General features: G+C 45.9%; 2 protein-coding genes across 10 annotated transcripts in view; one reads left to right on the top strand and one right to left on the bottom strand.

Annotated features, from left to right (window-relative positions):
- AP4S1 (adaptor related protein complex 4 subunit sigma 1) overlaps positions 1 to 17,524 on the bottom strand; it is a 33,547-nt gene extending 16,023 nt beyond the window's left edge. Inside the window, exons 1-4 of one of the 2 annotated variants that reach the window (XM_073639067.1) lie at positions 17,386 to 17,524; positions 9,760 to 9,919; positions 6,123 to 6,209; positions 2,453 to 2,521 (exon numbers count right to left, since the gene is read on the bottom strand). In XM_073639067.1, the coding sequence (XP_073495168.1) occupies positions 2,453 to 2,521; positions 6,123 to 6,209; positions 9,760 to 9,897 (294 nt within the window). In that variant the 5' untranslated portion in view covers positions 9,898 to 9,919; positions 17,386 to 17,524. Of the gene's footprint in view, positions 1 to 2,452; positions 2,522 to 6,122; positions 6,210 to 9,759; positions 9,920 to 17,385 lie in introns of those variants that run through there. The other variant, XM_073639068.1, reaches the window with a different exon arrangement.
- Positions 17,525 to 17,580: 56 nt separating this feature from the next.
- The window catches only part of STRN3 (striatin 3), a 54,657-nt gene continuing 45,632 nt past the window's right edge, over positions 17,581 to 26,605 (top strand). For 4 of the 8 annotated variants that reach the window (XM_073639060.1, XM_073639061.1, XM_073639063.1 and 1 more), the window contains exon 1: positions 17,581 to 18,129. In XM_073639060.1, the coding sequence (XP_073495161.1) occupies positions 17,911 to 18,129 (219 nt within the window). In that variant the 5' untranslated portion in view covers positions 17,581 to 17,910. The remainder of the gene's footprint in view (positions 18,130 to 26,605) is intronic. The other 4 variants (XM_073639066.1, XM_073639062.1, XM_073639064.1 and 1 more) reach the window with 1 other exon arrangement.

The following is a 26,605-nucleotide window of genomic DNA, read 5'->3' as shown; positions in this document are numbered from 1 at the left end:
CCTCCCCACAAGCACCTCTGGTGGCCACAGTACAGACCCTCTCTCCACTCAATCAACCCAATTAGGGTACGAGAGGGCATATGGAGGAAGAACTAAGCCTAATATTACCCCTCAGGAATGGAAGACAACTTTTCTCTTGGTGCACAAAATACTAACAGTATGTGCTGAGCAGGAGAAAAGTCCTGAATACCCAGACACTGGAGCTCAACAGCAGCTCCGACTATTACAAAGTGAGTAAATTAGATCGACTTTTTGCAACGAATGGAAAGAATCATGACCGATGACTGTGCCTGGGATGACGATTTCTACAGCACATGGTTTATTTGGACAGATTTTAAGAATGGCACAAGTCTGGCGAGATATTCTTCATACGATGCCGTTTTAGGACTTTGCATTCTACAGTTGAAACCTAATAAATATGAATTGAGAAAAACAAAATATTGATTGTCTCCATGTATCTCTCAATAGTTAAGGAGCAATTCACTAAAATGTAGAAGCAGATGCACATGAGAAGTGTGAGCCTCGAATTACAAGGGACTAGAAGTCTGAGGTTTTGTTCCCCTGGAAATATATAGACAATATGGTGAGGCTTTGTTTTCTGCAATTGTCGAGGGCTTGGAGGCTGCATATTCTTCCTCCAAATTCAGTGAAGGAAGCAAAAATATTGTTGACCCCTTAAACAGGTGAAGGACCCTTTAGATCCAGAATCCTACAGGCCTATTGCATAACCAAAGTCAGTCATTGTAAATTAGAAGAAAGATTATAAATGGGGAGACACATCTTGGTGGACTGGTTTTATATCAGGAAGAGCCATGAGGAGCAATATTTGTCACCTTACAGAAACAAGCAAAAGAGAATCTGTCCCCGGGTGATAATTAGCCTGTTCTTGCTCTTGTTTTATTTCAGCTGTTCCCCTGAGTAATCCTTCTTGATTTTTTTTTTAATTCATCATATGGTTCCAAAATTTTTTACTTGGTGCTACTTTTTATGCTCTTTACTAATGAGGTGTGGCTCTGCATTATTAACCTCTGAGCCACGCCTACTTGGATAGACCATAAAAATTATCACTAAATAAATAAAAAGACACAAACCCCTGGAACCATATGACGGATTTAAAAAAATAAAAAATCAAAGTTTATATATATATATAGATAGATATCAACCCCCAGTAGAGATTAAAAGGAGTCTATCACACCCAAAATGCTAATTAAATTACTAATACAAGTATATAGGGGACTTCTACCCTATAAAAAGCATACCCATCATATAGATTTTAGTGGTTGTGTTGCGAGAAAAAGTACAAAACTATACAGATGAGGGCTTTTGGTGCACCCTTGGTGTGGCCAAGAGCTTAATGCTCCGTTATGCCCCCTCAATTGGCATGCTGAGCACTTTGTCATATCTTGATTGACAGCACTTGATCAGCAGCTGTTCACACCTGACTCTGCCCAGCTGTGCTCACACAGTTAATGTGTGCTCTCATCGCTGCCTCCTGTCGGCAGTACAGTAATGAGCGCCTACCGCAGACAGGAACCCGCAATGACACAATGTGAGGGCAGCAGTGGAGGTGAAGAGTTGCTGATTGCGTTCAGGCAGCGTTCGCTTCAGAGCTGTCAATCAAGATATGACAGTGTTCAGTATGCAAATTGAGGGAGCCCAACGGTGCACTAAGCCCTTGGCCACACCAAAAGTGCCCCGATGCCCCCTCCTTTTAAATGCAATTTTTTTTTTTTCTGGCATATAAACCAGTAAATTCTATACTACAGAAATAATTTTAAAGGGACTAAGTCCCCTACATGACCATATAAGTGGACAGACTCCTTTTAAATGCAGAAGCCACTAAATACATGAAAAACAGTGAGCAAATCACAGCCATGATTTATAACCTCCTCATCCAAGAGCAAGATCAATCTAAATAATCCATTCATTATAGCAAATGTATTATCAGTGAAGAATAAGTTCACCCAAAAAGGCATTAGTTCCCGTCTCTTAGGCCGGGGTCACACTACCATTCAACATGATCGAGTACTATGCGATAAAACATCCCATAGCACTTGGCCCAGTGTTATTCTATGGGGCAGCTCAGATCAGCAGTTAATTTCTCATGCCGATTCGGCATGAGAGAACAATCGCAGCATGCTGTGATTTGCAGCAAGACTCGATTCACTCGCACCCATACAAGTGAAATATAGGACGGCACTCGGATGTCATCCAAGTGCAGTCCGATATACGCGGAGTCAGGCCATGGAGGAGATGGAAGAAATTACTTTCACAGGAAAAAAAAAAGTAAAAATACATCTAATTGTGGAAATTATTATTATTATTCCAAGATCTAGTGATTAAAATCATCTTTAAAATTAACTTTGTTCATGGGAAAACCCCTTTTAATGATTATTTACATGGGGACTTATATATGAAAACCATGGTGTCTGCAATGACAATCTGTACTTACCACTCGGCTAAAGTATTTGTCCAATACTTCAACAAAATTATGAATAAGCTCAAAGATGGCCATCTCATTCTGTAAAGAGAAAGGGAAGGTCTCAGGAGAGAGGACGGCAGGACAGGATCACCTGGAGGCATCTCAAGGTCTTCAACAAGCTGAGGACTATATTCCCTAGTGTAGACACTCGTGGACATTTTGGCTGGCATTCATGGGGGACTCCATGGCTAGCACTACTAAGGGCACTGTCGCAAGTACTGATGGTGGCACTATGATGGAAGCTTAATAGGGTTGTCCACTACTTTTATATTGATGACCTATCCTGAGGATTGTAAATAACAGCAGAAACCTGGCACTCCAAAAATATGATGAGAGAAGGATTTTCAAGAATTTTTATTATATGATTCTTCAAAATGACGTTTCAGCCTCATATATATACAGTGGTGGCCAAAAGTGTTGGCACCCCTGCAATTCTGTCAGATAATACTCAGTTTCTTTCTGAAAATGATTGCAATCACAAATTCTTTGGTCTTATTATCTTCATTTAATTTGCTTGCAAGGAAAAAACACAAAAGAGAATGAAGCAAAAATCAAATCATTGATCATTTCACACAAAACTCCAAAAATGCACCAGACAAAAGTATTGGCACCCTCAGCCTAATACTTGGTTGCACAACCTTTAGCCAAAATAACTGCGAACAACCGCTTCCGGTAACCATCAATGAGTTTCTTACAATGCTCTGCTGGAATTGTAGACCATTCTTCTTTGGCAAACTGCTCCAGGTCCCTGATATTTGAAGGGTGCCTTCTCCTAACTGCCATTTTGAGATCTCTCCACAGGTGTTCTATGGGATTCAGGTCTGGACTCATTGCTGGCCACCTTAGAAGTCTCCAGTGCTTTCTCTCAAACCATTTTATAGTGCTTTTGGAAGTGTGTTTTGGGTCATAGTCCTGCTGGAAGACCCATGACCTCTGAGGGAGACCCAGCTTTCTCACACTGGGCCCTACATTATGCTGCAAAATTTGTTGGTAGTCTTCAGACTTCATAATGCCATGTACACGGTCAAGCAGTCCAGTGCCAGAGGCAGCAAAGCAACCCCAAAACATCAGGGAACCTCCGCCATGTTTGACTGTAGGGACCGTGTTCTTTTCTTTGAATGCCTCTTTTTTTTTCCTGTGCACTCTATGTTGATGCTTTTTCCCAAAAAGCTCTACTTTTGTCTCATCTGACCAGAGAACATTCTTCCAAAACGTTTTAGGCTTTCTCAGGTAAGTTTTGGCAAACTCCAGCCTGGCTTTTTTATGTCTCGGGGTAAGAAGTGGGGTCTTCCTGGGTATCCTACCATACAGTCCCTTTTCATTCAGACGCCGACAGATAGTACGGGTCGACACTGTTGTACCCTCGGACTGCAGGGCAGCTTGAACTTGTTTGGATGTTAGTCTAAGGTTCTTTATCCACCATCCGCACAATCTTGCGTTGAAATCTCTCGTCAATTTTTCTTTTCCGTCCACATCTAGGGAGGTTAGCCACAGTGCCATGGGCTTTAAACTTCTTGATGACACTGCGCACGGAAGACACAGGAACATTCAGGTCTTTGGAGATGGACTTGTAGCCTTGAGATTGCTCATGCTTCCTCAAGTCCTCAGACAGTTCTTTGGTCTTCTTTCTTTTCTCCATGCTCAATGTGGTACACACAAGGACACAGGACAGAGGTTGAGTCAACTTTAATCCATGTTAACTGGCTGCAAGTGTGATTTAGTTATTGCCAACACCTGTTAGGTGCCACAGGTAAGTTACAGGTGCTGTTAATTACACGAATTAGAGAAGCATCACATGATGCATCAAACAGTGCCAATACTTTTGTTCACCCCCTTTTTTAGGTTTGGTGTGGAATTATATCCAATTTGGCTTTAGGACAATTCTTTTTGTGTTTTTTCATTGAAGACAAATTAAATGAAGAGAATAATACCAAAGAATTTGTGATTGCAATCATTTTCAGGAAGAAACTGAGTATTATCTGACAGAATTGCAGGGGTGCCAATACTTTTGGCCAGCAATGTATGTATGTATGTATGTATGTGTATATATATATATATATATATATATATATATATATATATATATATATATATATATATATATATATATATATATATATATATATATGTAAACCCCATATTATAGAATGTACAACACAAGCGTTCAGCGCTTTGGTCCGAAGTATGCTGACAGTATATAAACATGCTCGATCCCTGTGGCAGACAAAGCGTTTCCTATAGCACGGTAGTGCTTTTCCTTATACAGCGCCAATCAACTACCCTAACTTCTCTCATGACCCTGGTGAGCTGCAATTTAATTCTGGGATTACATATATTTGTTGTGATATGATTGTGCATGCCTATTTAGAGATTTATGGTATGTCTTTCTTTTTTACAGCCATTGGTTGGTTTTTTCTACACATCCACTGGGCAGAACCCTGGTAATAATGATCTATAATGACTCACAATGATTCATAATGAATGATATATTGATATATATTCCTAGATCTTGCTATTATGTCTATTATTTGGTTCCGTGTCTGTGAATCACTCTTGTTAAGAGCAGCCATTGTTCTTTATATCATGGATTATCTTTATTGAATACTTGCTCTATCTCTATATTCAGCATACAAAATTTGATTCATATATGTATTAACTGTTGTGTTGTACATTCTATAATATAGGGTTTACACTCATATATATATATTTATTTATGTTAATTCAATTTACAGTTCTGATGAAGGCCATATGAGGCCAAAACGTCATTTTGAAGAATCATATAATAAAAATTCTTGAAAATCCTTCTCTCATCATATTTTTGGAGTGCCAGGTTTCTGCTGTTATTTACACTGGAGTTGAATCCTATCTGAGCACCTAAAACAATAGGAGTGCCATGTAGCCTCTTTTTTGTGTATAGATATCCTCAGGATTGGTAATGAATATATAATCGGTGGGAGTGCGACACCTGGCACTGTCACAGATCAGCTGTTCCTGGTGCTGTTGGGGGCCGAATGTCATCAGTCGGGGAACAAAACAGCACAGCTTTATCAACTGTATGATGGCGGGACCACGAAACTAGAGGTCCTCTGCCATTCATCTGAATAGGGGGCAGATGTGCAGTGCCGGCCGCTGTACAATTCAAGGAGCTGTGCTGTGCAGAAACACAACTGATCACAGTCGGCCGTCAGCGGCATCAGTGACCGGTGATTGGGAAGGGTGCCGGATGTCCCACCTCCAATGATCTGATATTGATGTTCATAAAGATAGTTCATTAATATAAAAAGAGTGAACAACTCCTTCAAGTAGGCATCATGATTGCAACTAGTGAGGGCAAAGAGGCTGGGACTGTAATGTACACAGTGACTAACAAGATTTGGGAGCACCATGATAGGCCCTCACATGGGGCATCTGTGACTAACCATAGGGGAGCACTATTCGGTGAGGCTGCATTTTACCAGGATTCTACGTTTTTTCCCCAATAACTCATTGATAAAGAATATAAAGTCAATGTTATGGGTTTTACTATCATAAATCTACAATTCTATGTACGGGCTGTAGTCTAGTAAAGAAGATGCACGGAGGATGACCTGAGCTAGAGTACAATAAATGGCACTAATACGGTACGCAGCCGAGCTCTTACCTCAGACTCGTCTATTCCCACCACGATGAACAGGGCGGCATACTGGCGATACACCAGCTTAAAGTCTTTGTACTCTATAAAGGAGCACTGGAAGGAAGGAGGCAAAGACATTTACAGCATTAATCATGATGATCACTAAATCGCTGTGATGGACTCTGATATGCAGAACATGTAACAGAATGTGGGTAGGGTGGGACACAGACGTAGGGGGACGCGTCTCCTCGATACCTCACTCTTCAGGACACACATAGGGGGAGCACAGACAATGAGACGTCTCCTCGATACCTCACTCTTCAGGACACACATAGGGGGAGCACAGACAATGAGACATGTCTCCTCGATACCTCACTCTTCAGGACACACATAGGGGGAGCACAGACAATGAGACGTCTCCTCGATACCTCACTCTTCAGGACACACATAGGGGGAGCACAGACAATGAGACATGTCTCCTCGATACCTCACTCTTCATGACACACATAGGGGGAGCACAGACAATGAGACGCGTCTCCTCGATACCTCACTCTTCAGGACACACATAGGGGGAGCACAGACAATGAGACGTCTCCTCGATACCTCACTCTTCAGGACACACATAGGGGGAGCACAGACAATGAGACGCGTCTCCTCGATACCTCACTCTTCAGGACACACATAGGGGGAGCACAGACAATGAGACGTCTCCTCGATACCTCACTCTTCAGGACACACATAGGGGGAGCACAGACAATGAGACATGTCTCCTCGATACCTCACTCTTCATGACACACATAGGGGGAGCACAGACAATGAGACGTCTCCTCGATACCTCACTCTTCAGGACACACATAGGGGGAGCACAGACAATGAGACGTCTCCTCGATACCTCACTCTTCAGGACACACATAGGGGGAGCACAGACAATGAGACGTCTCCTCGATACCTCACTCTTCAGGACACACATAGGGGGAGCACAGACAATGAGACGTCTCCTCGATACCTCACTCTTCAGGACACACATAGGGGGAGCACAGACAATGAGACGTCTCCTCGATACCTCACTCTTCAGGACACACATAGGGGGAGCACAGACAATGAGACGTCTCCTCGATACCTCACTCTTCAGGACACACATAGGGGGAGCACAGACAATGAGACGTCTCCTCGATACCTCACTCTTCAGGACACACATAGGGGGAGCACAGACAATGAGACACGTCTCCTCGATACCTCACTCTTCATGACACACATAGGGGGAGCACAGACAATGAGACGTCTCCTCGATACCTCACTCTTCAGGACACACATAGGGGGAGCACAGACAATGAGACGTCTCCTCGATACCTCACTCTTCAGGACACACATAGGGGGAGCACAGACAATGAGACGTCTCCTCGATACCTCACTCTTCAGGACACACATAGGGGGAGCACAGACAATGAGACATGTCTCCTCGATACCTCACTCTTCAGGACACACATAGGGGGAGCACAGACAATGAGACGTCTCCTCGATACCTCACTCTTCAGGACACACATAGGGGGAGCACAGACAAAGACGTCTGCTCGATACCTCACTCTTCAGGACACACATAGGGGGAGCACAGACAATGAGACGTCTCCTCGATACCTCACTCTTCAGGACACACATAGGGGGAGCACAGACAATGAGACGTCTCCTCGATACCTCACTCTTCAGGACACACATAGGGGGAGCACAGACAATGAGACGCGTCTCCTCGATACCTCACTCTTCAGGACACACATAGGGGGAGCACAGACAATGAGACGTCTCCTCGATACCTCACTCTTCAGGACACACATAGGGGGAGCACAGACAATGAGACGTCTCCTCGATACCTCACTCTTCAGGACACACATAGGGGGAGCACAGACAATGAGACGAGTCTCCTCGATACCTCACTCTTCAGGACACACATAGGGGGAGCACAGACAATGAGACGCGTCTCCTCGATACCTCACTCTTCAGGACACACATGTAAGAGGAGCACAGACAATGAGACATGTCTCCCCGATACCTCACTCTTCAGGACACACATAGGGGGAGCACAGACAATGAGACGCGTCTCCTCGATACCTCACTCTTCAGGACACACATGTAAGAGGAGCACAGACAATGAGACATGTCTCTCCGATACCTCACTCTTCAGGACACACATAGGGGGAGCACAGACAATGAGACGTCTCCCCGATACCTCACTCTTCAGGACACACATGTAAGGGGAACACAGACAATGAGATGTGTCTCCTCAGGACACACATGTAAGAGGAGCACAGACAATGAGACGTCTCCCCGATACCTCACTCTATAGATAGAACTATTTTGCCGTAGATGACTTCAGATGAGAATTTCTGGCCCATGATTAAAAACCACATGCCGACAACTGTAGGCCGGACCACACACTAAACAATGGACAAAGCAAATAGAGAAGCAGCATCTCTCTATTAGTAAAGGGGTTTTTCATCAGAAAATTATTTCTCACCATCAACTTACCCGGTGTAAAAGTAATAAATTCAGCTGGACTTGCCTTACCTTGCTTTAGCTCTCAGCCGTTGTTCCTGGTGATTGTTCACAAGCTTTAGCGTTTAACCGCTGCAGCCAATCACTGTACTAAACGGCTGCAGCGCTGTAGTCATGGCAGTTCTGCTGCAGCCGGTAAAGAATCACGGGAAGAAGCGGCAGGTGAGTACTACTAATGTTAATATTTTTGCATAGGATAAGTCAGTGGGGTGAAATATTTTGAAGATAGAAACCACCCTTAAGGTGCCCATATACCTCAGGTAGCTATGACTCCAGACCCCTCCATTACATACATGATCGGCTTGACTGAGCACTCATGAGTTTTGACAGGAAGAAAGGAGCAGTCATCTACCAGACAATTCTGGTTTCGGTCATCCCTGCTGATAAACAAAAATTGGGATCCAGAATTGGAAATTAACATGCTCAATCCATTCTTCTTGCTACATGAGCTGCCGGGGAGGAGTTTGTAGGCCCCCACATATATCAACAAGTTGGTCTGACTTTTCTATAATGTGCATGGGGGCCTATAAAAAAAACAAAAAAAAAAAAAAAACAAGCAATTTTTCTATTTATTTGGGTTTTCTTGGATTATCCTTTTATATGAATGTGCTTCTACATGCCTGATAGTCTAATATGTCTGAATGATGCAGGAGACTTGCCAGTACACTTCATAGCCCAAGTCTTAACGAGTATCTATATAATTTTACCGGTTTTCAGAGAATATTTTTTTTTTCTGTTTTGGGGTGCACTTGTTGAAAATGACAAAATCAGCAGTTTCTCACATTTTCCACTCGCTGCTGCTTCAGTCTTTGTTGATAAGCTGCAGTGATGACATCATATCTATGAGGCATGAGACCACTGCAGCTAATCACTGGGCCCAGTGGTGATGTGGATGTAGATGGCACAAGCCGCTGAGCCCAGTGATTGGTTACAGCGCACACACGTGTGGCAGTGGTGACGCCACCGCTGTAGCCTGTCAACACCGGAGCAGAGCTGGAGCAGGGAGAGGTGAGTAACTGCCGAGTTTATTCTTCTCAATGAGTGCAAAGTGATTGCCCCCAAGATCTCCTCCATATTGGTTTCACCATGTTGCATGTGGCTTTATATACAATCGTACCTGATCTTTGGGACGAGAGAGGCACAGTTTGATGACTTCAGATTCTAACAGTGTTCTCCTCTGAACCACCACGGGATCATAATACCGAGAAAGCCTAGTCTGCCCTTGCTTGTTAACAATTAGGAAAAATTTCATCATCTCAGCCAGGGAAGAACAATTGCTACAATGGGAGAAACAAAGGAAAGTTAGCCAAAAGTATCATCTACTTTTCTGCTTTAATCCACACAATCATTTAATGCACTTTGTGTAGAACCGTCAAAAACTGCACCAAGATCCATTTCTCTCGGAAGAAGGCTACTACTGCTCGGCAGAGAAAAGCACAATGGCTGCAGCATATCCACATCACTGCAGCATATCCATATCTCAGTAGAGATCATCATACAGATGCCAACACAGGCATCCTGCCAGCAGGGGGCAGAGTCAGAGGAGAGGAGAGCTTAGCCACTCCACAATGAACGGCAGACTGGCATGTGCGGCTAGAACTTGTGTCCAGTCCTTCTGACTGCAGGAAGCTAGAAGAACTCCAGGCTGACGAGAAAGTGGCTCGGTTTGGTTTTTTACATGTGTACGACTCCTTTTAAGAGCAGGTTGCGTGGACCTAGCTCTACAAGACTTTGAACAACTGGAGCGGGCTCCTAGACTGTCACAGGTGTATCAAGTGTGACAGACAGTCGTTCTGGATCCGGCTGTGGAAGGTCACTGCGCTTGGAATTGCAGACGCCTTCTTGATCCTCTCATCTCTGTAGTGTAGTGATCTCCTTCTCCCTTCAGGACCCAGCAGTGACCTCCACCTTCTGCTGCTAATTGACACACCCTTGCTTGGTAGTTAAAAATTCTCAGTGTCTCCAGAGAGTCGCTGGTGATAGCTCTATGTTCCTCTGTCCAGGCTTTGGTTGAGTACTAGTAGTCGGCTAGTTTCTTCTTTGGCGTTCCCTTGGAGGACAGTTGGAGTGATCTCTCTGTTGTCTTCTCAAGCTAAGTGTGTCCCCTTTGTTTGTTTACCTTGTTGTCTTTAGTTACAGTGGGGCCTGACTAGTGCTCACCCCGTCCTCACCCTACCTAGGGCCTAGCTCTATGGACATTCAGGAATTAGGTTTCCTGCTCGGCGATAGGTGTGGAACCTATTTAGGAACGATAGGGTAGTCAGGGCGATATTATATCTGCTGTCACGGGTGTATCAGATGTGACAGACAGTCGCCCTGCAGTTGGTTGCAGAACATCTCTAAGTTTGGCATTACAGACACGTTCTTGAATCTGTCTCACTCTAGGACCCAGCGGCTACCTCCTTCCTGCTAACTGACGCCCAGACCTGGGTGTTTAAATACTTTCTGTTTGCAGCAGGGTGGTGACGGTGATATTCACATGTTCCCTTGTGTTGGGCTTTGAGTTGCTGCAGTCTGCTTACTTCCTCTCTGGTGCTAGGAGGACATTTGGTGTAATCTCTCTGAAGTCAGCTCAAGCCAAGTTACTTTTCCCTGTGTGTGTCTCCCTTGTTGTCTTTAGTTGCTAGTGGGAACTGACCAGTGCTCACCCCCCCCCCCCCCACACTTTCCATATCCAGGGCAAAGCTCTAGGGATATACAGGGCTTAGGTTCCTGTGCGTTGATTGGTGAGGAACCAATATAGGGGCGATAGGGGAGTCAGGGCGATACCAGATCAGCCTAGGAGGTCTCCAGTCCTCCTTCCCCTCATGTTGCACTTAGTCTTTCCTACACCTTGCGTGACATCTGCCTAGGGGGTCTCCACTCCCCCTTTCCCTAGTTTTTGTGCTCCCTTCCCCCTCTTCCCGTCGTACACTTGTTCCTTCCCTCACCTTGCATGACATAGACCTAGCGAAGATTTGTCCTGTCTTCTAGTCTTCCATGATTTCCTGAGTAAGCCATATATTTGGGCAAATCCATTAGGAACTATTTTACTGCTCTTGGGCACAGGAACCGTCTTCGGATGTTCCCCAAACCGAGCCATTCAATTCAATGAAGTCAACAGATTCCAACATCTGAAACTCTGTTTTCTGGCACCCAAGGTTTCAGATTGGCAACATTGACATAAAAGACTCCTTCTGGGGAAGGTCTGCGTACCCAGAAAATGGTATTTAAATGAAGTGCTCAACAAGTCAATGAAGCATGTCAGTCTGATTCTTTTTTTGTAGAGCACTACATGATTTATGACGATTTGATGAGTGGTAAAGTTTGAAGCGAATTCATGGCATAATGCAGGGAGATTTTCCCTGCATTGACCCTGAACAAATTCATGAAATTTGGGCACATATACTCTAGGTTAGATGAACAACAACCATTTAGCCAAACGCTCTTCTTCCCATACACATGCCGCTCAGCACCTGAGAGTGGCTTATGCCACACAGACACTAAAAATGTATCATCTTCCAGTACAACATGCCCATGCTCGGACTGGCCCACCAGGGAACAGGAGAATCCTCCGGTAGGCCCCTGTGAAGTGGTGCTGATGCTATTACACTTGATTCACAATTTGCAGAAAAAGGTATAATCTAATCTTTCATTAAACAAGCTAGCCTAATTAATATTACATAGAAGCAAAAGTAAATTTGTGTACTAGGGTCAGCTGCATGTAGCTTAACAGTGGACCCCAAGAATCAATGTTACTGGTGGGCCTTTGCCAACCCAGTCCAACACTGAACATATCTAATTCATCCCTGAGAAATGCCTGGCAGGCGGCCACTTTCCAAAGGTAAATCAGCTGCCTTCAGATATGTGAACAGCAGGGCCGATCAGATGATCAACAAAGTGGTGGGATCAGACCATGCACACGGAGTGACTCAAACATAACACCCGAGCACGCTCGCAAGTCTCGAGCAACGAGCACGCTCGCAAGTCTCGAGCAACGAGCGCGCTCGCAAGTCTCGAGCAACGAGCGCGCTCGCTCATCACTAGCAACGAGCATGCACGCTCATCACTAGCAACGAGCATGCACGCTCATCACTAGCAACGAGCATGCTCGCTCATCACTAGCAGACACACATAGGTCACAGGCGTATATGGAGGATGTCAAGTTGTGAAAAGTTGTACTCACTTTATACCGTAGGCACAGAAGGAGTTAAGATGTGAGACACTGACTTGCAGTTAGGTTTGAGCACATATTGTTCAGTATGGCTAACAGGATATGATGGGATTTATAGTCCGACAGGTGGACATGTGTAAGTCGAGTAACAGGTGGGGAGCATGTGTGCGAGGCCATGTGTCAGGATGACAAGTGTTGTCTGCTCTGTGCTGTGAACACATCACTGTGACCCAATCCCACTGACAGCCCCCCCATCCCAGCACAGCAGAAACACCAGCCATATTTGCTTCCTACTTAGCAATTAAACTTTTAAAAAGTTACAGTAAAACTATGCTTGATGATTAACCCTTTATTGATGAGGTTTTTTTTTTTTTTTTGCACTTTAGGTTTTTCCTCTCTTTCCTAAAAGAGCTGTAACTTTTTTATTTTTTAGTTGACAGACATATGAGGGCTTGTTATTTGCAGGACGAGTTGTAGTTTTGAATGACACCATTCATTTTACCTCACTGAAAAAAGGAGGAAAAAAAAATTCCAAGTGTGATGAAATGGTGAAAAAATATGCGATTCCGCCATTTTTGTTTGATTTTGTTGTTTTTTTACGCTCATTGTGCGGTTACGAATTACCCAGAAATATGATTGTTCAGCTCAGGGCGGTTACACTGATTCCAAACCTTCATCGATTTTTTTTCTATTTAACTGGTGAAAAATAATTCTGAATTTTTGTAAAAAAAAAAAATTGTTTGCTTTGCGACACCATTTTCTAGATATTTCTAACATTTTTATTTTTCTGTCAATTGAGCTGTGTGAGAGCTTGGTTTTTTTCTGTGTAGTAAGACAATGTTTTTATTTATATCAATTTAGGGAACATACAACATTTTGATCACTTTTTATTGCATTTTCTTGAGGAGGTGACAAAAAAATCCCAATGCTAACTTTTCAATTTATTTATTTTATTTTTTTACAGCCTTTACCATACAGGTTGATTAATTTTCTATTTTGAGAGATCGGACTTTTGCAGACAAACCGATATCAAATATGTTTAATTTTTTTCCTATCCTTAATTTTAGAAGGGGATAAAAGAGGGTGACTTGAAATATATATGTATTTTAAACTTTTTTATTTAATATATTTTACATTTGTTTTTAATCCCCTTAAGGGAACAGCGATCGTTTGATTGCTAGTACTACAGGCGCATCTCACTAAATTAGAATATCATCAAAAAGTTAATTTATTTCAGGTCTTCAATGCAAAAAGTGAAACTTCTATATTATATAGAGTCATTACACACAGAGTGATCTATTTCAAGTGTTTATTTCTGTTAATGTTGATGATTATGGTTTACAGCCTATGAAAACACAAGTCATTATCTCAGTAAATTAGAATACTTTATAACAACAGCTTGAAAAATGTTTTTAAAATCCGAAATGTTGGAGCCTACTGAAATGTATGATCAGTAAATGCCCTCAATACTTGGTCGGGGCTCCTCCTGCATCAATTACTGCATCAATGCGGCAATGTGGCATGGAGGCTATCAGCCTGTGGCCCTGCTGAGGGGTTATGGAAGCCCAGGTTGCTTTGATAGCAGCCTTCAGCTCGTCTGCATTGTTGGGTCTGATGTCTCTCATCTTCCTCTAGACAATACTCCATAGATTCTCTATAATAGATTCTCTATGGGGTTAAGGTCAAGCGAGTTTGCTGGCCAATCAAGCACAGTGATACTGCTGTGTGTAAACCAGGTATTGGTACTTTTGGCAGTGTGGACAGGGGCCAAGTCCTGCTGGAGAATGACATTTCCATCTCCAAAAAGCTTGTCCGCAGAGGGAAGCATGAAGTGCCCTAAAATGTCCTGGTAGACAGCGGCGTTGACTTTGGTCTTGATAAAACACAGTGGACCTTCACCAGCAGATGACATGGCTCCCCAAACCATCACTGATTGTGGACACTTCACACTAGACCTCAAGCAGCTTGGATTGTGGCCTCTCCACTCTTCCTCCAGACTCTGGGACTTTGATTTCCAAATGAAAATTGGAATTCTGGGACCTTGTGGCGTGTGTCAATAACTGCCTTCTGGACATCTGTCAAGTCAGCAGTCTTCCCCATGATTGTGGAGCCTACTGAAACAGACTAAGGGACCTTTTTAAACGCTTAGGAAGCCTTTGCAGGTGATTTTTGTTAATTATTTTAATTTACTGAGAACAAGAATGAGGGTCTCATAGACCCACACTGAGAACTTGTGGCCGTCAGCTCTGACTTCCGGTCAGTCAGGAGTTGCAGTCAAAAGATGGCGGTGTGGGACTGGAGAGGTGCCAGGAAGAGCTGATGAGTATATCACTAGGGTCAGGGAACATGCATTAGTAACACCACTCCAGGGCTGAAATTAAAAATAAACTAACACTGGAGTGGTGCTTTTATTAAATACATGTATTTTGGACTCGACTTAATTTTTGCAGTTTTGAGTTTCATTAAAAACGAACTAATCATTCAGAACTTTTTTTTTACATTTCACAGGCACTTTAATTTCTTGCAGATCGGTGGGGGTCTGGGTTGTGAGTGCTCCACCCCATTCTCAAAAGACCTCGCTAGAGGTGAGCAGCTCTGCAGACAGGTGCACACAATGTCTGCTGGAGCGCACAGCCTGGGGTGCAGATTCAGTAGAAAGCAGAGGATCACAGACTGATCTCTCCATTGATCCCATAGTTCTCCCAGCCGAGATAGCTGTCAATCACTAAGTGGGACCGCCCACTGGACTCGTGTGTGTGTGTGTGAGAATCTAGATCTGGGTCCTGTGGGCAGTGCTACTACTGACTGACAGTCTTCTCTGTATGACTGCAGGCTGGAATAGCTATGTCAGTAGTAGGACCGCCCACTGGACAAGGGTGTGTGTGAGATATATATATATTTATCCGGTGGGCAGTCCTTCTCAGTGACTGACAGCTATCTCTTCGTGCAGTCATACAGGGAGGACTGTCACTCACTAGTAGCACAGCCCACTGGACTCCTGTACATACAAACACCAGGGATTAAAATAAAGAGGCGTTTTGCTGACTTTTTCTCCACAGACACATCTCTGCTCCACTCCTCCGGCTCCATAACCCTCGGCCTGCAGATAAGACATCATCTCCATCAGTCCATAGTCACTGAGTGACGCAGTAGCGGGACACTCCAGCAGGGGGCGCACACCACCACCGCTCCATAAAGGACCTGGGGTGTAACACTCGGTGGGCCCCCAGTACCATGGCTGTGTTGCGGTGGGCCCCCAGTACCATGGCTGTGTTGCGGGGGGGCCCCCAGTACCATGGCTGTGTTGCGGGGGGGCCCCCAGTACCATGGCTGTGTTGCGGGGGGGCCCCCAGTACCATGGCTGTGTTGCGGGGCCCCCCAGTACCATGGTTGTGTTGCGGGGGGCCCCCAGTACCATGGCTGTGGTGCGGGGGGGCCCCCAGTACCATGGCTGTGTTGCGGGGGGGCCCCCAGTACCATGGCTGTGTTGCGGGGGGCCCCCAGTACCATGGCTGTGTTGCGGGGGGCCCCCAGTACCATGGCTGTGTTGCGGGGGGCCCCCAGTACCATGGCTGTGTTGCGGGGGGCCCCCAGTACCATGGCTGTGTTGCGGGGGGCCCCCAGTACCATGGCTGTGTTGCGAGGCCCCCCAGTACCATGGCTGTGTTGCGGGGCCCCCCAGTACCATGGCTGTGTTGCGGGGCCCCCCAGTACCATGGCTGTGTTGCAGGGCTCCCCAGTACCATGGCTGTGTTGCAGGGCTCCCCAGTACCATGGCTGTGTTGCGGAGAGCCCCCAGTACCATGGCTGTGTTGCGGGGGGCCCCCAGTACCATGGCTGTGTTGCGGTGGGCCCCCAGTACCATGGCTGTGTTGCGGTGGGCCCCCAGTACCATGGCTGTGTTGCGGGGGGCCCCCAGTACCATGGCTGTGTTGCGGGGGGCCCCCAGTACCATGGCTGTGTTGCGGTGGGCCCCCAGTACCATGGCTGTGTTGCGGGGGGCCCCCAGTACCATGGCTGTGTTGCGGGGGGCCCCCAGTACCATGGCTGTGTTGCGGTGGGCCCCCAGTACCATGGCTGTGTTGCGGTGGGCCCCCAGTACCATGGCTGTGTTGCGGGGGGCCCCCAGTACCATGGCTGTGTTGCGGGGGGCCCCCAGTACCATGGCTGTGTTGCGGGGGGCCCCCAGTACCATGGCTGTGTTGCGGGGGGCCCCCAGTACCATGGCTGTGTTGCGGTGGGCCCCCAGTACCATGGCTGTGTTGCGGGGGGCCCCCAGTACCATGGCTGTGTTGCGGTGGCCCCTCAGTACCATGGCTGTGTTGCGGGGCCCCCAATACTATGGCTGAGTGATCAGAGCCGGGAATCATCACTTACACCCTCCTCTAACACTTCCTGTGTCACGTGACCTGGCGCCTGACGACATGTCACAGCAGCGGGCACATAATTGTACAGGGGACTATAGTTGGCCGTTTACTAGACACGAGTCCTTCCCCCGGGCCATGCACTGTCCCAGTAGGTGAAGAACTGGTGCTCAGCCGCCGGGTGTGTCCGGGCAATGAGCCGTCCCGTGACAGTACAAGTCATTACCTGGCCCTCTACACGTAACACCGTCCTCCAATGACGTCACAGAGAAGCCGGAAAACACAGCTTCACAGGCCCCGCCCCCACACGTGACGCAACAAGGCCCACCTTCACCTGAGGCGTCACGTAAGCCCCGCCTTTACAAGTAACGTCACTACTTAGATCTCCATCAGAAGGCGGGCAATGGGAGGAGCGAGCTCACGTGACATAGGTTGCCTTTGTGACGTCAGTTCACGGATCTCGCGCATGCGTAGTAACGCTGACAAGCGGGAGGCGGCGAACGAGGCCGGTTACCCAGCGTGCCCCGCGGAGTTACCGGGCCCGGGGGGGAGTTGAAACATGGCGGCCCACAGTAATGTGACCAGACGAAGACTGTAGAACGGACGGTCACTGTCTCTGCGCGGGGGGTCGGGTTACGAGGCCGTTCCTTCCCCCCATCCTCGCCCCACCGGAGTTGGTTCCTCACGTGATTACAGCCGTTCTCCCTCCACCTCACACCCAGGACGCAGGTCACCGGCGGCCCGGCACCAGATGGAGGATCTCCCGGCGGCCGCTGCCATGGCTGCCTCAGCAAGGCCGCAGGTCGGGGGTCCGGGGCAGGCCCAGGCGCTCCCGTCAGAGCCGGGCTGTGAGCTGCCGGCCCGGCCGCCCCAGTACACCATCCCCGGGATCCTGCACTACATCCAGCACGAGTGGGCGCGCTTCGAGATGGAGAGGGCGCACTGGGAAGTGGAGAGGGCCGAGCTGCAGGTGAGAGCCGGGGGCTGTGCTGGCCGGGCTGGCGGATAGAGGCCGTGCTGGGCGGCCAGGGGGTGCGGGGGCTGCTGCTGACCTTGACCCCACAGGGAGGGGTGACGTCAGAGACCTGCGTCATCAGTGCGTGACGTCACCTCACTGTGGGCCTGACCCTGGAGTGCTGTCTGTAGCCAGTGGCTGGGTGGTCAGACTGGGCCCTCACTGCCTGTACATGGGGGGGCTGCACTGGGACTGTGGCCCTGTCACTGCAGGGGGGATAGTCACCCCCGTGGCGTGGTGATGTCACCCCCGTGGCGTGGTGATGTCACCCCCGTGGCGTGGTGATGTCACCCCCGTGGCGTGGTGATGTCACCCCCGTGGCGTGGTGATGTCACCCCCGTGGCGTGGTGATGTCACCCCCGTGGCGTGGTGATGTCACCCCCGTGGCGTGGTGATGTCACCCCCGTGGCGTGGTGATGTCACCCCGGGACACGGCCAATTACCATCTTTGCAAGAGACGACTGATGTGGTTTTGCCCAGGTCCACCCTGACAGCCCGGGCACAGGAGATTGGTGGGTGATGACACATCCATCAGGAACCACCTGCCAAGTGGATTAGCTCAGAGGCGCGGGCCCTGTCACCCAGCAGTATGCACTCCTGTGCCTGTACGAGATATGGCACATGTGCCGGTGTGGGCACACGGAGGCCGTCAGAAGGGGGTAGATTTCATGTGCAACTTTTCCGTCTACTCAAAAAGAAAGAATTTTCTATCCACTCATTAATTTATTTTCTTTGTATTTGTGAAAAATCCGTTGTCAGGTTCTTTTTTTACACTTCTGTTTGTAGTATTGTTGGGCTCAGTTCACACACATCAGTTTCATGGATCTGTTTTTTGATGCTAATGCATCTCCCAGATCACCCTCTGTTGTGTATGGGCCGCTCTAGGCTGCCCACCAGCAGGTTACACAGCAGGGATTGCATACCATGCCACCTCCAGCCATCACCCACTGCATTACATTGATTGGTCCTCATTCAGAGCTAGGTAAAACATGGTCCAAGCGTCACCCGTGTTTGGGCGGTGTGTGGGTAACACTAAAGTGCTTTTCTCTCAAAAAATTAAATAAATTGCAAATCTTCTATTACGTTGATAGAACAGACAGCACACAGATACCATCCATGTACGGGCCATGATTTTCCCATGGACAAGTTCTGTTTCTGAAAAGCGTAGACAACCACGTGTGTGAAAAATGGACGTCAGAATGAGGCATTAGACTTCAATCATGTGTCAGGGTCCGAGTATAGACCCCAGTGTACGGACTGGTCACACGTCTCCTGTTTCACACTTGACAGCCTCATATAGGTTTATGAGGCTGTAAAGTTGGGGTTAGGAGAACCGCAGCCTGTCCGCACATACTGGTCTGTATTTAGATGTGTGAATGTAGCCTAATGCCTGTGTGTGGACACACAAATTTCTGTGCTAAGGAGCCAAGGGGAAGTGTGTGGAAGAAGGGTTGTCAGCTCACCACCCTGCACGTCCTAGGACCGGGCAACAACGTGTTGATGCACAAGAGTCCTGCATCCAGGGAGATGCCGATTAACAGTGAAAAAAACAATCAGGTTTATTCCAGAACACGTAAAAACATATTGATTTGCTATCTATACAGTTGTCAGTTTTTAAGTTTCCCTTGAAATCAAAATTGTTACTAAAACATAAAGTTTTCCCACAATGTATGCATCTCTAATCACTGGGAGACCCACCACAGATCACTAGAACAGGGTTTTCTCCCCACCCCCCCAATCTTACACACTGTGCTACCACTACGAGGATCCTGATGGAACCCATAGATCATTAGAGATTTCAGGCAGATGTTTTCTGAACAATTTTCCATTTGTGGTTGGTCTGTCAAGGTGGTCTTGGATGATAAGGCCATACATTAGAGCAGTGGCCTAGTCTAGGCATACTACATTGCTGTTGGTAAAGCTGTGCCATCCTGGGTCTGCTGTCGGGTCCAGGCTGGACACACCACCTAGACTGCAGAGTGATTTGTGTTGGAGGGCAATGCTCGGCTTAGGAGCCTGTATGTATCACATTGGCTCTTTCCAATAGTTTTTCTGGGAGCATTGTCCCAAAGATATCTCCGACAGAAGGCTGCGATGCATGCCATCGTATGGACATATGTCAACCATTGACTAAGATACAGGAGGAAATATGCCAGGTGGCATTGATATATTTATTGTGGATGCCACCACATAGACCAGCACGGTCAACTGTGCTGTTCTATAGAGTAAGAAATGGGTATATTAACGTACACCGGCCGAAGGAGGTTAAAAGCATGTTATTTAACCCTTTCTGTGGTGGTAGAGCCCTTTGGACATGTTTGCCATTTATGCCTATCATCTGGCCAAAACGTGATGTGAACATGGCTTTACTGGGTGATATTAGAGCTGTGAGCCAGCCAGCTGCAGCAAAACTGTCAGGGAAAGGCTGTACCTGTTTCCAGGTGCCTAGTCTGTGCATACATTGATTAACTTTTCATATTTTACACCATTTTCACATCTCTTTTAACATTCTATTTTTGCTCCAATTTAATGAACAGACAAATGGAATAATGTCAAAATCATACCTGTTGATCTATAAAGACAGAAGATAACGGACCAGAAAGCTTTGGTAGTGCGCTGGTCTGATTTCTAAAGGGTATACGTTTTTTTTTGGTCTTTTCTGGTATAACCGCCCTAAACGAAAGTGTTGGATGTTTTGGGGATAACCGTAAATTGCATATCAAAATGTGATCACTAAGGTCTCATACCGACGTTCGTTTCTCATATATATGTTGTATCCATGGGTTTTCACAGATGGAACACGTTCCCATTAAGGTCTATGGAAGCTATTCACATGCGCATTTTTTGCAGACGTATCTGCAAAATAAAATCAGAGACTTGCCGTTTGATCGGAGTCACGGATCCAGATTACCCGTACAAGTCTATAGATCCATGTAAATCCCAGACAGCACACGGATGGCATCAGTGTACAAACTGTGTGCTGTCTGGGATCAACACCGAGGGGGAGAAGCATTGTAGATAATGTGTTTTTATTATACGTGAAAATCATGAATGGTAAAAACTGACCAAACACTGATTCGGACTGTATTGTTTTTTCGCATACACAAAAAAAAAAAATCTGAATGAGGTCTAAGGTTCGGATCACCTGTTCATTTGGGGTTCTGTTTCTGTTCCATTATAGGAATAGGCAAACAGAATTAAAGAGAATCTGTCAGTAGGACCGGCCTTCCTAAGCCAGCTATATAGTCATAGGAAGCTAAATAAAATGATACCTTGATATCTGCGATCCGATGTATTTATTCCTGTGAAATCCACATTTTTTTCTTAATATGTAAATGAACTGTTAAGATCTATGGGCCGGACATGGATCTCCCTGAGACTCTGCCTCCAGAGATTATTTGAAATGAATGGAGGCGTCCAGTGTGAGACATGTAGATCAGGAGAGCAGACTGTCAGTCATTACATGTCTCACGCTGGTAATGCCTCCATTCATTTCAGATAATTTCTGGATACAGATTCTCAGGGAGATCTATGTCCGACCAATAGATCTTAACAGAACGCAGATGGACCCCATAATAGTCATTGGCGTCATTCTGCTTCCATTTGCATTAGTAATGCAATGGATCCATTTTCAACACTATTCTTTTTGCTTGTTCCTCAAAACAGAAAAATGTGAGTGTCTAAGCAGAAGTGTGAACATAGCCTTACCTCGATTGACATATGTGACACTTTTTCGTGTCATGGAAAAGCGATGTTGGTCAATAGAAAGTGGCCGTCCTTAATTTCTAGTGTTTCCAGCTCTGCAAGTGAAATGGATGCAGATTGTCTGATAAATTATCAATCTATGATAACTTTTTTTTTAAATAGCTCTTTATACTTCTGCCGTCACTGATGCGGAGTAACCCTTGGCTCTTGTCAGGGTCTGAGTGCAGCTATTCGCCCCTGTGTCCACTGCTCTCACAATCCGCAGTCATTTGGTCATCAAAGTTGCTTGCACAAAAGTATTAAACTTCACTCCAGAAATCCCTTAGGCCTCATTCACATTTCTGTGTTTAAAGGGACTCTGTCAGCACAGAATGACTGTTGAAAAGCAGTACAGACACTCTGTGCATCATGGCGAGGCCAAACATTTATATCTAAATCCCCACCTGCTTGGTTTCCATCTACCTCTGCCCTTCTCTGGCTCTATGAATCTGGTACAGGTGTCATCAGTGTTTTGGATCTGTGTGTCATCAATATATGGTCTGTGTATCCATGTGCTGTAGGTGTTTTTCATGGTCCCATAGACTTGTATTGGCTTTTTTCATCCTTGCTGCCGGAATAAAATGGACATGTGAACAGCAGCATAGATTATAATGGGTCTGTTGTATCCATGAGGGAAGCATGTACAAACACAGACATCTTAATGAGGCCTTAAAAAAGGGCTCAAACATTTTGTAACTTAAAAGGAATGTCCAGGACTTTAAAAAAGGGCATGTAATTGCTAACAGAGGCAACTATCTGTCTGTTGTACCCGGCACCGATCATTGACCGCTCCTGCCAGAGATTGCTGATAGGCAGCAGAGAGCAGGCTGTCAAATTGGGGGAAGCCGGCTGTCAATCAGCATGACGCCGGTAGTCCCACCCTGTCAACAGGAAGACAAACTGCTGCTCTTTCGACAGGGAGCATCTGAATCTCCGTCAGGAGCGGTCAATGATCGGCGCTGGGTACAACAGACAGGTAGTTGCCTCTGTTAGCAACTACATGCCTTTTTTTTTTTTTTTTTTTTTTTTTTTAAAGTCCCAGATAATTTAGGGCGGCACGGCTGACTTGCAACGCTGGGGTCCTGGGTTCATATCCCACCAAGGACAACATCTGCAAGGAGTTTGTATGTTCTCCTTGTGTTTGCGTGGGTTTCCTCCGGGTTCTCCTTTTTCCTCCCACACTCCAAAGACGTACTGATAGGGAATGTGGATTGTGAGCCCCAATGGGGACAGTAAATTATCTGAAACGTAAAGTGCTGCAGAATATGTTGGCGCTATATAAATAAAAAGATTTATTCCCTTTAAGTAATACTGAAATAAACCATTGCTCCTTACCCAGAATATTGGGCAGTACTGGAATACGAATTCATACTTGGAGATTAAAAATTTTAGGGGCACTTTTCCCCTAATTTTTTTTTTTTTAATAAAATGTCAGTTAGTTTAATAACTTCCTATTGTTTCAGGAAATAACACATGAACATAACCACAATGGTCAAATCCCGATTTTATATTTTGAACTAAAGCATCTGAGCATGTGCAAAAGTCACTGTGAAGGGAGGGGGGGCAGAGTCAGCTGTGACATCTCCTATTGTGATTGGTGGTTGTTGTGTTATCAGCTGTATATAGCGCTGTTACCTGTCATTGTAATTATGCCTCTGCTGATAAGGAGCCTGATGAAAACTTCCTGAAAGGACATGAAGTAGGAGTTTGAAAAAGCCTCAGTGGCCAGCGTGAAAATAATTGTGATGCAAAAACTGGATTTAGACAGGGGATCATTTCCTGATGATGGCTTCCATTTAAGGCAGACACCTATTCAGGGAAGTGTAAGGCACATGTCTTTTGAGGTAAAGCCAGGATGGATACAGAAGTGATGCATCAGGCTATGTGCCCACGATGCAGAAATGAAGCAGAAAATTTCTGCATCTCCCTGGCAGAAAAAAACGCATGCAGATTGTACATGCGTTTTTCCTGCAGAATACATGCGGATCCACATGCGGGTTCACATGCGTTTCCGCATGCAGATTGACAAGCGCTTTCCAGGCGATAGCATCACTTGGAAAGTGCTTGACAACTAGGTGACACTGTATAAATCCATGCAAACAGCATGGATTTATACAGTGTGAACCGTAAAAATTAAAACAAATAAAGCTATACTCACCCCCGAGGCCCCGGTGTGGCTGCAGCGCTGCTTCCTGGCTGCCGGCATATCGCGAGACAGCGCGGTGAAGGGCCTGCGGTCACATGACTGTGACGTCACCGCAGGTCCTCAAGCGATGCCGGCATTTAGAGAGAAGCCTTCGGAAAGGTGAGTATAAACTTTTTTTATTTTATTCTTTTTTTACAGGTAGAATGGTACCCAGGTCTGGATGAGAGTCTCCTCTCCTCCAGAACTGGGTACCATCCGCACATAGACGCATAGAATCCGCTTGTACAAATGTACAGTCGCGGTTTCTATGCGTTTCAATGCAAGTCAATGGCGGGAGTTCCGCTGCGCTTCCGCAAAATTAAATGACATGCTGCGGATTTTTGTACGCAGCATAAACGCTGTGGAAAAATCCGCAGCATGTGCATAGAACATGCGGAATCCCCTTGGGGATCATGGGGTGCGGATTACCTAGCGTTTCACAAGCGTTTACGCTGCAGAAATTCCGCAGCATAAACGCTTGAAAAACACTACGTGGGCACACAGCCTCAGTCTTCATCCATTATACGTGTCCCTTTTTTTTTTCGATCTGCCCCTAATTTTTGGCCCCAGGAACTGAATGTATTATTCCAACCATCAATGTGTGAATGGAGGTGCTGCTACATCTATACGTTTTAAATAGGATTAATGGCAGTCTGTCACCCCCAAAATGCATTTTTAAATGGGCTCTCTAGTGTGTATGGGAATTGGCCCTTATAACAACCATGCTAGCCCTGTACCTGTTACTAGTACAGTGCCTAAGAAAACCCATTCATTCATGTGTAACCGAGGAGGCTTTGGTGCACTGTTACGTTCTGATTGACGGTGCTCACCTCCCTGAGCCAAGCAATGTCTGAATGCGTCCAGCTTGTGTGCGGCCACACGGTCTCTTCTGTTGCGGCTCGCAACACTTTTGGGTGTATTAGTGTACTGATCAGCGTTGAAAGGAAGGCAGAGAGTTGAGCGCATGTGGCCGCACACACACCAGCAACATTCACAGTGCTTGCTCTGGCACCGGAGGTAAGTAAAAGTGTAATTGTACAAGGTGGATTGAGAAGGGATTGTCGTATTAGTAGATAACCCCTTTAACAATGGTAACAATATCAGCAGAAATGACTACATCATAAATATGGTAGGAATGGGTCACTACGCCATATCGTGTACGGGCCCAAATAGTAGTCTGGACACTACTTTTACAGTTAAAACACAAAAACAACATGGAGTACAGTTGTCCACTATCAAATATAACACGATTTATTGAGATTAAAATGGCATGCACCTAAATAAACACATTTTGTGTAGGCCTCAACAGCCTCCCTGAGGAAGCCCACGTGAAACGCGTGTTGGGGCTGGTGATGTGCTGCTTCATGTGGGTACTATTGGTAAGAGTTAAAAAAAAAAAAAAAAACTTGGATATATTGCTTCTCTCAAATGGGTGCATCTGTTAGATGATACCTTCATCTTATACTTACCTTTTAAGATGCCATTATGATCTTCTTTGCACATGGGCACTTTACATTTACCTAGGCTCCTCTGGTAGATGAATTAGGATGCATAATGGGGTTATCCTGTAACGAGGCACTCTCACTTTATATGGGGTTTATTTCCCAGTTTTTTCTTTTCCCACCCATGATTTCTAGTGGGTAAGCATGTCCCTATTTCCTGTGTTTTGCTATTTACTTTGTCTTTATTTTTTGTTTGTGTTTGCCATTTTTATCTCAATAAATCGTGTTATATTTGATAGTGGACTATTGTACTCCATGTTGTTTTAGTGTTTTAGCCCCTTTAACAACATATCAATTAATAAAGGATGGATCTCTGAAGTACACAGTCTCTTTCTAGGTTCCCCCTTGTCTCACAGATCCCCATAGACTTCATTGGGCGAATTTGATTCACAGAACAGATGAGAATGGGATGTTCACTGACTGGAGACACTATGGTTGGTTTGCCATCTGAGGAAAGAATGGACCTCACACAGACATGTAATGTTGGCGAGCTCAATGTTTGGCGCAGGGCTGTGGACTTGACTTTAGGACGGCAGACAAACAACAAAGACTGGGGCCGTGGCGGAGACCCGGGGATGGTAATCAGGGCTATGGTGTCGGTAAGCCAAACCACCGACTCGGACTCCTCAATTTCCCTGACTCCCGTCTCCACGGCTCGGCCTCACTACTGAGCGTATACATAAAGTGCAGCACAGATTCATCTCCACTAAAAGCCGAGACCCTTAGATCAGGAACAGAGCAGACATTTATAGGACATTTCATAAATTGCCCAAATTCTTATGAAAACATTTCCAGCACATCCGGCATTGTACTACTGTACCCTATGTATTATATATTTTAGGAGTCGGTCCGTTTTATACCAACACCGAATCCACCAAAATGGACACAGACTCCACAGCCCTGATTAATGCTTGGTTTATTTTACAACTACCCCAACTTACAAAAGCGTTTTCTGAAAAGGGACACCCTCTTTTAATATTAACATACCTGTTTTAATTAA

The sequence above is a fragment of the Phyllobates terribilis genome, unplaced genomic scaffold (genome assembly GCF_046119375.1).
Source record: "Phyllobates terribilis strain yellow unplaced genomic scaffold, ASM4611937v1 Scaffold_7__3_contigs__length_470593459, whole genome shotgun sequence".
Classification (NCBI taxonomy): Eukaryota; Metazoa; Chordata; class Amphibia; order Anura; family Dendrobatidae; genus Phyllobates; species Phyllobates terribilis.
This window is presented reverse-complemented; position numbering and strand designations above follow the sequence as displayed.